The 14,543-nt window shown below is 41.7% G+C and overlaps 1 protein-coding gene across 10 annotated transcripts in view; it reads left to right on the top strand.

Moving 5' to 3' along the window:
* NFKB1 (nuclear factor kappa B subunit 1) overlaps positions 1–13,593 on the top strand; it is a 125,228-nt gene extending 111,635 nt beyond the window's left edge. For all 10 annotated transcript variants that reach the window (XM_050791911.1, XM_050791903.1, XM_050791902.1 and 7 more), the window contains 8 exons: positions 2,645–2,846; positions 3,307–3,476; positions 3,805–3,907; positions 6,787–6,911; positions 8,262–8,328; positions 8,655–8,827; positions 9,651–9,807; positions 12,733–13,593. In XM_050791911.1, the coding sequence (XP_050647868.1) occupies positions 2,645–2,846; positions 3,307–3,476; positions 3,805–3,907; positions 6,787–6,911; positions 8,262–8,328; positions 8,655–8,827; positions 9,651–9,807; positions 12,733–12,893 (1,158 nt within the window). In that variant the 3' untranslated portion in view covers positions 12,894–13,593. The remainder of the gene's footprint in view (positions 1–2,644; positions 2,847–3,306; positions 3,477–3,804; positions 3,908–6,786; positions 6,912–8,261; positions 8,329–8,654; positions 8,828–9,650; positions 9,808–12,732) is intronic.
* Positions 13,594–14,543: the final 950 nt, after the last annotated feature.

Here is a 14,543-nt window from a genome sequence, read left to right as displayed (position 1 = left end):
CCAAGTGCACAGAGTTAGGATTTTTTATGAAAATATTCTCTTTAAACCTTTTTCTCCTCTCTCATTCTCCTTCGCCCAACATAGACCACCACTCTATTGTGTTTGGTATGGATTGTTTTATTTGTGTATGTTCCCATAAAACATTATTGGGGGGTTTTATGTATTTTTATGTTTTTAATTATTATAAATATCACATATATTCATAGTTTTAAAAATGGTACAGAAGAATCTACATTGGAAAGTCAAAGTTGCCTGCCCTGACAACGCCCAGGTCCCCTAAACACAAATGTCACTATTGTGTTTATAGGTAGTTTTTCAAGTATTGGATATAAATGTGCATATACTTGAAATACATAGATATTTTCATATACTCTCACATACAATCCACATTATGTTAAATGTACTTCTCTTGCCTTGCATTAACCTTTATATTTTTTTAAATTTAATTTAATCATAGATTCAAAGGAGGTTACAGAAATATGCTAGGAGGTCCTAGTATTTACTGCAAGGAAACCAGAGGTATCTTCAACCAGTTTCCCCCAATGGTAACATCCTGCATAACTTCAGAACAGTATCAAAACCTGGAAATTGACATTGGTACAATCCACAGATCTTAATCAGATTTCACCAGTTTTACACACACTTGTGTGTATCTGTATAGTTCTTCGTGCATATATTTTTTAAATACGTAAGTGGCATTATGCTACATGTTACTGTATTTCTGCCTTCGCTGCTTATCCACACAGTTCTGTGTACAGCTAGTTTGTTGTTTCAGCTCCTGAAGAGAATCTAGTATGGATCTTCCACCTCTAACATTCTTGTTTCCTAGTAGTAGACATTTAACCAACTTCCAACTTCCTACCTCAGTAGATAATACTGCAGTGACTCTCCTTATTTATGTCCTCTTGTGGATTTGTGTCAGAATTTTACCTAGATACATCTACAAGAGTTGGGTTGCTGGGACATTTGTATATTTGGCTATCCAGAATGTCTGTGTAAGTCCCCATGCCCACAGCCATAGCATGAAGGTGTAATTGTTTAAGATATTATCCTTGGATTTAAGATCTAGAAGCTTTATATCATGGAAAACCATTGATTGGACTGTGGAAGAAAATATTTAAAAAAAAAAAAAAAAAAAAAAAAAAAACCTCAGACTCATTTTCTTAAATTAAATTCAAACTACAGATAATTTCTAATTCCTGAATGGTATACTATCTTACAATTTCAGATCCTTTTTTTCACATTCTCATTCTCTTTCCTTTTCCTGTCTCCCCAAGTAGCATTTCAGAAAACACAGATTAGTAAACAGTTTCTATTGACTTAGTTATTTTTGAGAAGAAGGCTCTTGGCAACAATATCTAAAGTTTTGAGGGCATCACTTCATTTCCGGCCAGGGTGATAGTCCTAGAAAATGAAAGAAATAAGGGCGAGTAATAATTTGGCAAAAAAAAGGGTCTTGGTCTGATATATTAAATAATCACTGTAGTTGAGATTTAGATGACCCTCACATCATTCATCCTGCCAGTTCTCATGTGCTGTGGTCACTTATATAGCTAGGAGGTTGGTGGCTCACCTGCTGCTGTAGCCAGTAACTGCTCAATGAAAAGGGAATTTTAGGCAAATTGTCACAAGACTGGCTGGATGTCATAGTTAGGCTCCTGTGAAATAAACTGATTTGTGTAAAGATACATTGCTGTTCTCTGTCATTGAACTCTTCTTTGAAGGATACATTTGTGATTGTATTTGTCTTACTCATTTTTGAAAACACACAGTTTGCAAAACATCTTATTTGCATTCATCGAAGTAATACCTTGTGGGCAGGATAGTCAAATGGGCTACTGAAGTACCAATTAGGTATCATTAGCTCACCTTTTTTATTCATCTGAGTCCCCTTGGTGAGATACTTGTATTATCCTGGTTATGTTATTTAGAAGCTTATAATACCTTTTATGAAATAGGTATAGGAAAGCTATATTGAGTAGTCTCAGGAGCCAGTTCATGGGACAGTATTTTTTAATGTAGTAAATTTAGTTTCCATGTCAGCATAGAATCATGGCACTTTTGTTAATTGGTTTCTATTGAGTACTTCATTTAAATTTCTTCAGTGAAAATATAGCCTTATTTTGATTTGTTAATATAAAATCAGCTGAAGATAACTCCTACCAGAAATTTAAGAAAACTAAATTTACTACTAGGTGTGCTCAAAATCAACAATCAGTGGGTTTTAGTGAGAAACAAGAAGTTACTAAGACTTGTAAATATGAAAATAACCCACCACAGAAAAAGTTATATGAAATGATGGATTTGTAACTTAGTCTGATTTAATCATTTTATGTTGTAAACATATTAAAACATCACATTGTACCTCATAAATATATACAATTACTATTTGTCAATTAAATTTAAAATAAATAAAAATTTTAAAACCCGAATTATTGAATGGCTAAGTGTTAGTACAGTGTATGTACATCATTAGCATATGGTATGGAACAGGATAACTTGGGTGCCAAGGTCAGGAGTTAATCTGGGAATGAGAAATGTTCCTGCAGTATGACCCCACCCATTGCAGTGACAGCTACCAAGCTGTAAGTTGTAAGTAAGTGTTCACTGCTGACCGGTGAATCTCCTGCCCTTCACTTTCCAGACGCCCTTGCACTTGGCAGTGATCACTAAGCAGGAAGATGTGGTGGAGGATTTGCTGAGGGCTGGGGCCGACCTGAGCCTTCTGGACCGCTTGGGTAACTCTGTTTTGCACCTAGCTGCCAAAGAAGGACATGATAAAGTTCTCAGTATCTTACTCAAGCACAAAAAGGCAGCACTACTTCTTGACCACCCCAATGGGGACGGTAAGAGACAATCACACATCATTGGTGTGGGATTAACTTTCTCCGCCTTCTAAATATCTACTAGGTATTTGATAAATGTGCGTTACTTGATTTGTACCCAAAAGTGCTTTCCTTAGTCACCTGGAGTTCATCATCTCTTTTGGGCATTTCTGTTGCTCACCAAAGCTAATTTTTTTAAAGGTGATTTAGAATAGTTAGTAGGAGGAAAAAGCAGAGGCCTAAGTAAAGATTCATCTTGAAGCACACAAAGTGTCGTTTATTCAGAGAATGTTTGTTTATGTTCAGTGTCTCCGGAGAACATAATAGGAGACTGTGGGTCTTCAAAGCAGAACAATCGACTTACAGTACCTTTGCTGTCCCTCCCCATGATTCAGTTTTTGCCATTTCCTTCAGCTTCACCAAGGGCCATCTTGTGAGCCAGCCATCCTATCCTGTGACTGTCCCTTTGCTTGGACTCTAGGTCTGAATGCCATTCATCTAGCCATGATGAGCAATAGCCTGCCATGTTTGCTGCTGCTGGTGGCCGCTGGGGCTGACGTCAATGCTCAGGAGCAAAAGTCCGGGCGCACAGCACTGCACCTGGCTGTGGAGCACGACAACATCTCATTGGCAGGCTGCCTGCTCCTGGAGGTGAAGGGCGCACTTACTTGCTTTTCCATTAAATTCCTGAGGGAGATTTAAGGAAATCTTTTCGAAGAATGAAGTCAGTAGCTGCTGTTCTCCCTTATAATCAGCTCTACTTATTTAACACTTATGGAGGGCTTCAGAGTAGCACCTTTGGATGTTCCCCCACTCTCTTGCTTGGCATCTCTAATTGGGGATATCTTCAATGACAGACCCAGCCCAAAGTAGTAATTGGGCTAGTAATAGGACCCAAGGGGCCATGCACACTGGGAGGTGGGGACAGAAGGGCAAAAGAACCTTCCACTAACGCTTTCCTGTGTGGGCTGGATTGTAGGGTGATGCCCATGTGGACAGTACTACCTACGATGGAACCACACCCCTGCATATAGCAGCTGGGAGAGGGTCCACCAGGCTGGCAGCTCTTCTCAAAGCAGCAGGTAAGGTGGTGACCTGGCGGTCATTAATAAAAAATGTTACCAGGAATGCAAACCCAACTTCAATAGAGCAGCCATGTTGCCTTCTTTAAGCCACAGACCTACTGCTGAAAAGCAAGGGTAAATAAAAATTATATGGCAGATCACATTTTATCTGCCATAAGGCACTGTTTGGACTAGTACTCTTGGGGTTTACCCTGACAGTCATGTTAGTTTTTACTTTCTGATTCATCTGTTTGTTTGGGGTTTGATTGTTTAGATTGACTCCCATGACAAGGGGTCTTTCAAAGTAGAGTTTGATTCCTTATGGAATTCTGAGTGGTATCAGTCTCAGATCATATCAGAAGTCCCCAGAAGAAAAAGATTATTGGTAAAAGAAATCATTTAAAGACTTCATTTTGAAAGAAATGTCTCTTAAAAATTGAAGTGTAGGAAAAAGAAAATGGGCCATGTATTAGGACCCATTACGTGGAAGGCACTAAAAATGGCTAGCACTTAGTGACCTTTCCGTGTCCCAGGCACAATGATATGCACTTTATGTGCACAGTCTCATTTAATGCCCAGTCACCGCTTGTGACAAATACCGTTATTATTCCCCATCTTAGAGTCAAGGAAGCAGACTAGAGAGACTACCAGATCCCACTTCAGGGTTCCAGTAAGTGTCAGAGCTATGAATCACACTTGGGCAGTGTGAACTTCAAGACTTGATTCTCTCTACTATGTTTCTCTCTCCTATTTTGTCCACAGGTTTGCAGATGTTATTCCATTTAATTCTCTAGTCCTGTGAAGTATAGAAAATTATCCATGTTCATCTTTGAATTTCCAGTGCCTTGCATATTTAGAACCTCAAAATATGTGTAATGAAATTGGCATCTGAAGCCTGCCCTGACAAATCTGATTTACTTTAGAGGTTTTCTTTTAACTTAGAAGGTAAATGCTACATAAATTCAAGAAAACAGAGCAAATTAAAGACAGAGGAATTTTTCTTTGGGAACACCGTATTTTTCTTTTCTCTTTTAACAAAAGAGAGAACAATTTTTAAAAATACCCAAAAAAAAGAGGAAAAAAAACTCTAACAAATAGAGCTTTTTCTTGAACAAGAAACTCTGATTGCAGTGGTTATTAATAGTTTTAGAAGACACTGATTATAATTAAATGCCTTCCAAGAAGAAGCTATAACCAGTCAGATGGGTTGGCTCACACCTGTAATCCCAGCAGTTTGAGAGGCTGAGGTGGGAGGATCACTTGCACTAGGAGTTTGAGACCAACCTGGGCAACATTGTAAGACCTCATATCTATTAAAAATTTTTTAAAGTAGCTAGGCATGGTGTCACCCGCCTGTAGTCCCAGCTACTTGGGAGGCTGAGGTAGTAGTATCGCTTGAGCCTGGGGGTTCAAGGGCACAGTGAGCTACAGTTTCACCACTGCATTCTAACCTAAGCTATAGAATGAGACCCTGTCTCAAAAAAATACATAAATGAAAAGAAAAGAAAAAGAAACTATAACCCTTTTAAAAACGCTTTATATTGAATTCTCAGAATCCCATGAAAGGAATAGCAAGTAACAGTTTCTCTGATATATAAATGAAGAAACTCAGATGAAAACCAAGCCCGAATCTTAATGTCATGGAAAAGGTCAGTTAAGGCTGAGTGTGGAGGCTCACACCTGTAATCCCAGCACTTTGGGAGGCTGAGGTGGGTGGATCACCTGAGGTTGGGAGTTCGAGACTCATCTGGCCAACATGGTGAAACCCCATCTCTACTAAAAATATAAAAATTAGCCAGGCATGGTGGCAGGCACCTGTAATCCCAGCTACTTGGAAGGCTGAGGCAGGAGAATCACTTGAGCCCTGGAGGTAGAGGTTGCGGTGAGCCGAGACTGCGCCACTGCACTCACAAAAAAAAAAAAAAAAAAAAAAAAAAAAAAAACAGTCAGTTAAGGGATAGCTCATCCCTCCAGTCTTTGGTCCTATAAATTGTTCATCTTAATTTCTCCATGGTTTTTTTGGTGGGATTACATTTATTGCCTCATAGATTAGGCCAGAACTGGGAGAGTAAAATCAAGAAATAGCATGAAGATCCTCCTTTGCTTCCCATTAAGTACTCTTCTATTATTGATATTGACACATCTGATGTTCTCCCAGCAAGATAAAAACAAGTTCCTCCCTCGAAAATGGCATCATTAGACATCAAGCTAAACACTCATAAAAATAATCTAAGCCTCTGAGAAGTAACTCTAGCTCTAGTCTTTGAGTTACTTTGGTGTTTCATTTATTTGTTTGTTGTTTTTGTTTTTGCTGGATGCTAAAGAGCAGACTAGATTTCCCAAAATATTTCAATAATTATACATCCTAGCAGGTTTGTTTATTTAAAGATCAGAACCCTGGCATTGCTGTACCCAGCAATGAAACTGGCCATGGTATCACTAGATATCAAGCATCTTTGCTATTTTGAGTGTCCAGGAAAAGGGGCTGAGAAATACATTGTCATGCATAAATTTGAACAGTGAGGACCCTAATCTGAGGGTGCACCCTAGTCGCTGTAATCATGCTGTCCATCAGCCCTCAGATTAAAGATGCATCATTCAATTGAGAAATATCCTGTAGAGTTAAATGTGAAGTCAGAGTATTTGAAGTCTTTTTTTTTTCCGATAGTATCTTTGGCTATTTAAGGTGTCATAAGACACTTTAACAATCAAAGCAAATTACAATTTTAAAACAATTTCTCTGGATATTCCAGTGGAAACGTTTTATGCATTAAAAATTATCCAGGAGATTGCCTCAAGCTGCTACAGTGCTTTGCCTTTGGGAATCTGACCTTTGCAGGCAGTTGAAAGTTGACAAGATGTGGGTTTACCTAATGCTGTGTAACCTAACTTCGCAGGAGCAGATCCCCTGGTGGAGAACTTTGAGCCTCTCTATGACCTGGATGACTCTTGGGAAAATGCAGGAGAGGATGAAGGAGTTGTGCCTGGAACCACGCCTCTAGATATGGCCGCCAGCTGGCAGGTGAGTGCCGCTCCATCTGTCTGATGGCTGCCCCTGAGGGAGTCAGAGGTTCAGGAATGTAAGAACAGATGGTCTTCCCGGTGCTTTATTTCCCAAAGAACATGCCTTTTATTTTTAAGAAAGTCTGTTTGTCAGAGACCATTTTTATCTTGAAAAACCCTATCCATGAAAGATCTAGGTCAGCTGAGTTCTAAGTACGAAAGTGTATGCCTAATCAGATCAGAGTTGAGATGTGAGAAAAGGTTAGAAGAAAAACACAAAATTCACATAAAAGTTACCCATTCTGAATTCACACCAGAACTGTTACCATCTCAATTTCTGAAGCTAGGATAAATGTTACTGTTTGCTTAGAACTTAGCTAAGTGATTTCGGGATGTAAAAATAAACTAAGAATTCTTCTTAGAATTTCAATAAATATAAAACAGAGTAAATAGATTTAAAACCTTCCTCAAAACTCCACAGGGCTGAGATCTGAAGGTATAAAGCAGTTATTAGGTCGTTTGGCCCTGGGAAGAAAAGCCAGAGGGAGGAGGTGGGCAGTGTGCAAGATCTCCAGCAAGACAAGATCAGTTCTTCTAGAGGCGAGAGCTGCTCCACTTCTATAACTGCTCATCTGCCTCCCACAGCCTGTTTGTGTCCAGCTCACTGGTGTTGGCAGAGACTACATGGTTCTCCCTTTATGTTAGCACCTCATTTCCCCAGAAGGCCTTGCCACAGAACACAAAAAGATGATGCACTCAGTGACCCCACGCTCTCCTTACCCAGGTCAGCCTGCAACAGCGTGACTGCAGAGAACACCACAAGTGCTTCTGCAGCTTTGGAATTCTTTTTCTTTTAGCCTAAGACATTTCTCGACCTCAGTTAAAACGTCAGTATTGCCAGAGGGTTAACACCAAGCCTTGTGAACATCTAGACATCTCAGCAAGCTTATACAGTTAATTCTCACAAGCTTGTTACTATGGAAGAGGGGACACAGCTTCACAGCTCTGAGTAAGCTCTTCCCTAGCCTTAGGTCTCTGAGCAGGAGATGATTGACATGGTGGCCTGGACTGCCTGTTCCTTCCAAAAGGCTATAGCTCTGACTCTCTGCAGTTTGGTTGGGTATTCTGACCCAGCTCAGAGAGTTTGTACAAAGCACAACTTCCCAGCACCAGAGCTCCCACAGCTTGTTCTTCCCCCAAAGGGTACCATATTCTTGGAGGGTGGTCCTGACTCCTCTTGCCATTCCTCCATCATTAGGGTACCAGGCCCTCCTAAGGAGGACATGCGGAGTTCTTTATCATAAAGAAACAGACTGCCCTAGTGGTCCCTTTGATGTGTAACAATTTCTGGTGTTTTTCTTGCCAACAGGTATTTGACATATTAAATGGGAAACCATATGAACCAGAGTTTACATCTGATGATTTACTAGCACAAGGTGGGTTGTGATAGAACCAGATTCTCATAACCATTATTATCTCCACAGTATCATTTAAAGGGAGGAACCAGCATTATCCAGGGTCTACTGTGAAAAGTACATTTCTTATTTCAGAACCAAAAGATGCTGGAGGTAGATAAGGAGAATATCCAGTTTTAATCTACTATAAATATATACTGCCTGCTACTCAGCTGGGCTTTGACCTTCAAGTAGAGTAGCTTGGTTGCTTCCACTGGGAGTTGGAGGAAGCCAGGTGGCATTGATCAGTCCCTCCAGAGTGTCTATGGCAGGTGAGAACAAGTGTGTTCCTTCTTCATTTCCTTCAGGAGACATGAAACAGCTGGCTGAAGATGTGAAGCTGCAGCTCTATAAGTTGCTAGAAATTCCTGATCCAGACAAAAACTGGGCTACTCTGGCACAGAAATTAGGTCTGGGGATACTTAATAATGCCTTCCGGCTGAGTCCTGCTCCTTCCAAAACACTTATGGACAACTATGAGGTAACACGTTACCTTACAGATTTAGCAATTTTCCTTTGACTTTACTCCGTTAACATCTCTGGCCAGGGCATAATCTCCTTCCCTGTTCCTTAACTCTGAAGAAGAAAACCACTCATTGCCCAAGGCCTGGGAGGGTGACCCAGGCTAAGTTGGCAGCCCATCTTCCTGAGAATGCTGTTTTCAGATACCTTCAGATTTTCCCTGTTTTCAAATACCTGGAGACTTCCTGTGAAAATGCTATGGAGAGGGTCAGGATTTTCACAGAACTTTAACAGCCCTGAGCAAACCATCGACTGTAATCAACATGCGTAGCTTCCTGTCCCCAAGAACACACCTTACCACGTGGCAGGGCATTGAGTCATGTTCTGTGAGGTGACTCCTAGTGGAGCCATTACCTGGTGATTTCTTTTATTTTTCATTTCTAAAAATAAAATGTAGAAAAGCATGGGGTGAAGTTGTTTTCTGTTGAAAATTTCATGGTTAGCTTTTGTTTCTCCATGGATTTCAGAGCTTCAGCTTACAGAGGGAGACTGTGTAGACGTCACTGTAGGCAGAGTTTCACTGCCTCAGCGCTTCTCTCGCTGTCTCTGTGTGCTTACTACAAACCACTTCTCTCTGATTTCCTGAGTGATCTTTGAGCCGAAACAGGAAACTTGATGCAAAGACTGTATTTTCTTAGTCGCTCTTTTCTGCCCTTTCCATTTCCTCCCGACTCCTGATTGGAGGAGGCAGCATGGAAGAGGGAAGGGTGGGCTGTCAGTGCTTACAGCCTGCACTGGGACTCGAACACAGGAACATGCTCCTCCTTCCTTTTTTCTCACAGGTCTCTGGGGGGACAGTCAGAGAGCTGGTGGAGGCCCTGAGACAAATGGGCTACACTGAAGCGATTGAAGTGATCCAGGCAGCCTCCAGCCCAGTGAAGACCACCTCTCAGGCCCACTCGCTGCCTCTCTCGCCTGCCTCCACAAGGCAGCAAATAGGTAAAGAAAAAAGACCAAAGACAGTAGAGAGATTTTCCAGCTCCGCCAGGCTGGTCTTCAGCTCTCTTGGGATATGATGTGGCAGTTTTCTTTCTCATCTTCTGAATACAGTTCCCTGGGTGTCTGTCTACCCCCTGGGCTCACCCTCTGCCTCTCTTGATAGTACCATTCAGATGAGGAGGCAGTACCCTTGGAAAATCACATTGACACATGAACTACTTAGTAAACCCTAAGTAATACAATAAATACGAAAAACAACATGATGCGGGTGATTAAATTTAAGACATGAGAGAAATAATATTTACCTTAAAGAGAGAACAAGATACAGAGAGAACGATCTCCTTCGCTTGCCTCCTCTCTCATGCTCATGACACTGACCTTGTCCCCCACCATAAATGGGACTGTGTGTCATGCCACCAAAAATCTCACAACCATATGAAATGGACTCTCAACCCAGCCCAGGAATCCTGTATTTCCTACAATTTTCTTCTCCCACTCTGTAAATGACCATTCCATGCTTTCTATTTCTAATCCCCCAACACTCCTTCCCTCCCCTTAATCATGCAACACCCTTGCTTCACACTCTACTGAAAACAGAAGAAGCCAGAACCCTCTCACCTTTGCACCAAGTGCCAGCCCACCTGTGCCTGTGCCCGCATTGGCAGCCTTCCATCTGGGCTTGGTGGCTTAAATTTCTTCGCCCAGCTGAGGAGCCACCTCTCCCCTGGGTCTAGCCCCCTCACCTCTACTAGGTTGTTACTGTTAATTCTTACCTCTGTCTCCTGTTCTAGCCGTTCCTCCTCCCCACTCTCCGACTAGATCACCTAGCAAGCATTTCATGATTTCCTCATCTTTAAAAACAAAACACACCGAAATAATCACCCTCTTGATCCCACATCCCATTTAGCTACAGTCCAATTGCGCTATTCCCTTACACAGCAGAGCTCCTCAGAAGAATTTTTTAGAGCTGTTCTTTCCAGCTTGCCACCTTCCACTTTCTGCTTGGCCTCCTGCAGTTGGGATCACATCCCCACCCCTCCACCAGGCCTGCTCTCCTCACAGTGACCAGTTACCTCCACATTGCCAGATCTGGTCACCTCCTTTGAACCTTGACAACTCACAGTGTGTGTCATGGTTGACCCCAACCTTCAACTTCAGACCGTCTTCCTCAGCACACTCCCCTGGCTGCCTCTTCCACACTCACCTTTTAAAGTCACAGCCCTCCAGGGTCAGTCCTAAACCCTCCCTGCTTTCTACCTCACCCAAGCCCAATACTGGCCAGATCTGTCAGAAGCACTGCCACCTTCCAGGAGGTTAAGACAAAACCCAGGAATTCCTCAGGAGTCCTTTCTGGCACTAATCACTTCATATGCCACCCATCAAGTGTCATCCTGTCTGCAACGACCACCCTAGTCCAGCCCGCCGTCATTTCCTGCCTAGATTCTTGCACGGCTCCTACTCAGTCCCCTTGTTTCCTTCCTGTCCACCTCCCTTCAGTCCACTGTCTGCCCACCAGATAGTGTGATTCTTTTTCAAAATTAGTGACATTGTGTTACTTCTGGGTTATACCCTTCAGTTCATTCAGTCATTCATTCAGCAAATCCTGATCGAGCATACACTGTGTGCCTAGCAATGTTCGAGGTTTTAAAGATAAAACAGTGTCCCTGCTTTACTCGTTTGCTTTCTTAAACATTGCTGTGGAAGCTCTTCCTCCACACTGTCCACATTGCCCTTCCATTCTCAAGGGTTTTCTCTGCTCCCCTGGCTCACTAGTCTGATCCAGCCTTTTGACCGTTCTCTTCCCATTCCCCGGGAAGCTCTTAATTGGCTGGCTCTTTCTTGCCACTCAATTTCAGCACCCATCTCACCCTGCCAGGGGGCCTTCCCAGGGGAGCAAGGGCAGGTGTCATTGTGTGCACTTGAGAAAGGAATAATGTATCCGCTGGAAAACAACCCAGATCTCCTGAGTCACTACCCAGTGCTCCTTGTGCACAGATATTTAAAAAAAAAAAAAAAAAAAAAAAGCAAATACTTATATTGTTTTAAAAAGTAAATACCTACCTAAGCATTAAGCCCCTAATTTGTAGTTATTTTTAGAATATCTCATAGTTTGTAGCACATAATAGACACCAAATAAAGATTGGTTGATTAAATCAATCAATACCAAGATGATAGTCATGCCACTGGCATTAAAGTCTTAATATTCTAATATTGGAATTTGATACGTAAGAAGATAGCATTTTGATTAGTGTATATTAGACTTCCGTTTCCTTACTCACTGTATAGGAAATAATTTGCCTTGGTCATATCCCTAAGGATACTTATCAACAAAAGGAATTCAACCTGATTTTCCAGTATAGACTCATTTTCACTAAAATCATTTTACTTCTTTGCTGCCAAAAATGTTTTCAAGGCAATGTATGCTGTAATAGCATATGAGGCCCAGAGAGCTAATTTTTAGTTCTTGCTTCTGTCACCAATTTATTTTGCTGAGATTCAGCAGTTTCCCCAGCTATAAAATAGATAATACGGTGGTTGGAAAAATACACCTGATTTCTAAGGGAAGAAAAGGTCCACTGTGAGTGAAGAGAATTCAGAAAGGATTCTCAAACACAAGACTAGATTGCAGGAGGAAGATGTGAAAGCATTTGGCTAATTCTGACATTTGGCTAATTCATAACATCCTCGCAGTATGTCCCACAGTACCTTCTGCCCTTCCCACCACGGTGAGCAGTCGTGACAGTGGGGGTGGCATAGGTGGGATGTGTGGCTGGCAGAAGCCGGTGGGCAAGAGTTGTCCACAGAATAGTCCATGAGTTTTTTAGAGCCAAAGTTGGAGCCCGTCTGGAGCATAAGGTGCATGAGAGCAAAGGCTTTGCCTGGTCCCGGCCATTCCCCCAGTGAATTTGTGCTTTCTCCCCTCAGATGAGCTCCGAGACAGCGACAGTGTCTGCGACAGCGGCGTGGAGACGTCCTTCCGCAAACTCAGCTTTACTGAGTCTCTGACCAGTGGTGGCTCACTGCTAACTCTCAACAAAATGCCCCATGATTATGGGCAGGAAGGACCTCTAGAAGGCAAAATTTAGCCTGCAGACAATTTCCCACACCGTATAAACCAAAGCCCTAAAATTCTACTGCATTGTCCACAAAACAGAAGCTGAAGCGCATCCAGAGGTGCTCAGAGAGCCAGCCTGCCTGAATCATTCTCGATATAACTCGAGACCTTTTCAACTTGGCTTCCTTTCTTGGTTCATAAATGAATTTTAGTTTGGTTCACTTACAGATAGTATCTAGCAATCACAGCACTGGCTGAGCGGATGCATCTGGGGATGAGGTTGCTTACTAAGCTTTGCCGGCTGCTGCCGGATCACAGCTGCTTTCTGTTGTCATTGCTATTGTCCCTCTGCTACGTTCCTATTGTCATTAAAGGTATCACTGTCCCCACCTGGCATTCCTTCTGACCATCCACAGCATCGTTTTGCATTCAAATTAAGGGTTAAGAAAAGGGATATTTTAAAATGAGAGTCACTTGACGTGCCATTTTTTAAAAAGGCATATTGCTTTTTCTAATGTGGTTATTTCTCTGATTTGAAAAAAAAAAGTACTCGTCAATATTTAAACATGGTTACAATCATTGCTGAAAATGGTATTTTCCCCCTTTTCTGCATTTTGCTATTGTAAATATGTTTTTTAGATCAAATACTTTAAAGGAAAAAATGTTGGATTTATAAATGCTATTTTTTATTTTACTTTTATAATAAAAGGAAAAGCAAATTGATGACCTCACCTTGTTTGATCTGTGCAAATACTTTTCTAAGATGCTTCCTTATAATCATGGGATAATTCCATAGCCTGATTATCACATTCACATTGCCTATTAGAGTCAATTTTTTAATCTAGAAATGAACAAATAATGATCGAAAGGAAAGTGTTTTAACCTAAGATGAAAGCTTTGGATTTGTCAAATCCATACCCAGCTCATCGTATTTAGATTGTGCCACCTCACTTTCCTCCATCTTATACAATGCTACACCTCTTCAATGTCTTCTCCACACTTCTGTGATAAAGTGTTAAAATTTCCATATACTAGAGGGCCCTGGACTAGGAGCCTTCCAGCATGAAGCTTTGCTGAACTGCTTCTGAAAGAGTTGGGAGTCAGGGAAGAGGGAAAAAAATCAAAGTTTTTGAGCGAGGTACTATGGTCGACACTGTGATGCACAGCCAGAATTCTCCTTTGACAAAGGACTGGTCTGCTGGTGGTGCACTCTAGCTGTCAGCTTCCTCATGGAATGCCTCTGCTGCAGAGAGCCATGTCTTTCTAGGCCGTATCCATTTCCACAGTGGCACCCATGCAAATTGATCAGTGTGGGCATATGAATAAGCCTGTCCAACCCGGGACAACACTGAAGGGCTGTTTAAACTTCAGGGTTCCCATTAGAGTGGCTGAGGCTGCATTGCACTCAACTTCTCCGTCTCCCCATGCTGCTTACTCTCTCACCCTTCCATAGCTGTTGATCTTGAAGGCACTCCAGAAAAACATTTAACACATAAATTTCCAACTCCGAGTCCGTTTCCCCGAGAACCTTGCTTGCACAGGTACTGGGAACCATGCAGAACAATTTTGTACAACACATTGAACCATTAATCTTGAAAAACAACCCAACTTATAGAGAAGGAAATTGAGGCTTAAAGTAAACCATAGCTAAGCTGCATCTGAGTTTATACCCAGCTCTGTC

This window comes from Macaca thibetana, chromosome 5, assembly GCF_024542745.1.
Source record: "Macaca thibetana thibetana isolate TM-01 chromosome 5, ASM2454274v1, whole genome shotgun sequence".
Taxonomy (NCBI): domain Eukaryota; kingdom Metazoa; phylum Chordata; class Mammalia; order Primates; family Cercopithecidae; genus Macaca; species Macaca thibetana.
Note: the sequence above shows the minus strand (reverse complement) of the source record. Positions and strands in the feature narration are given on the sequence as shown.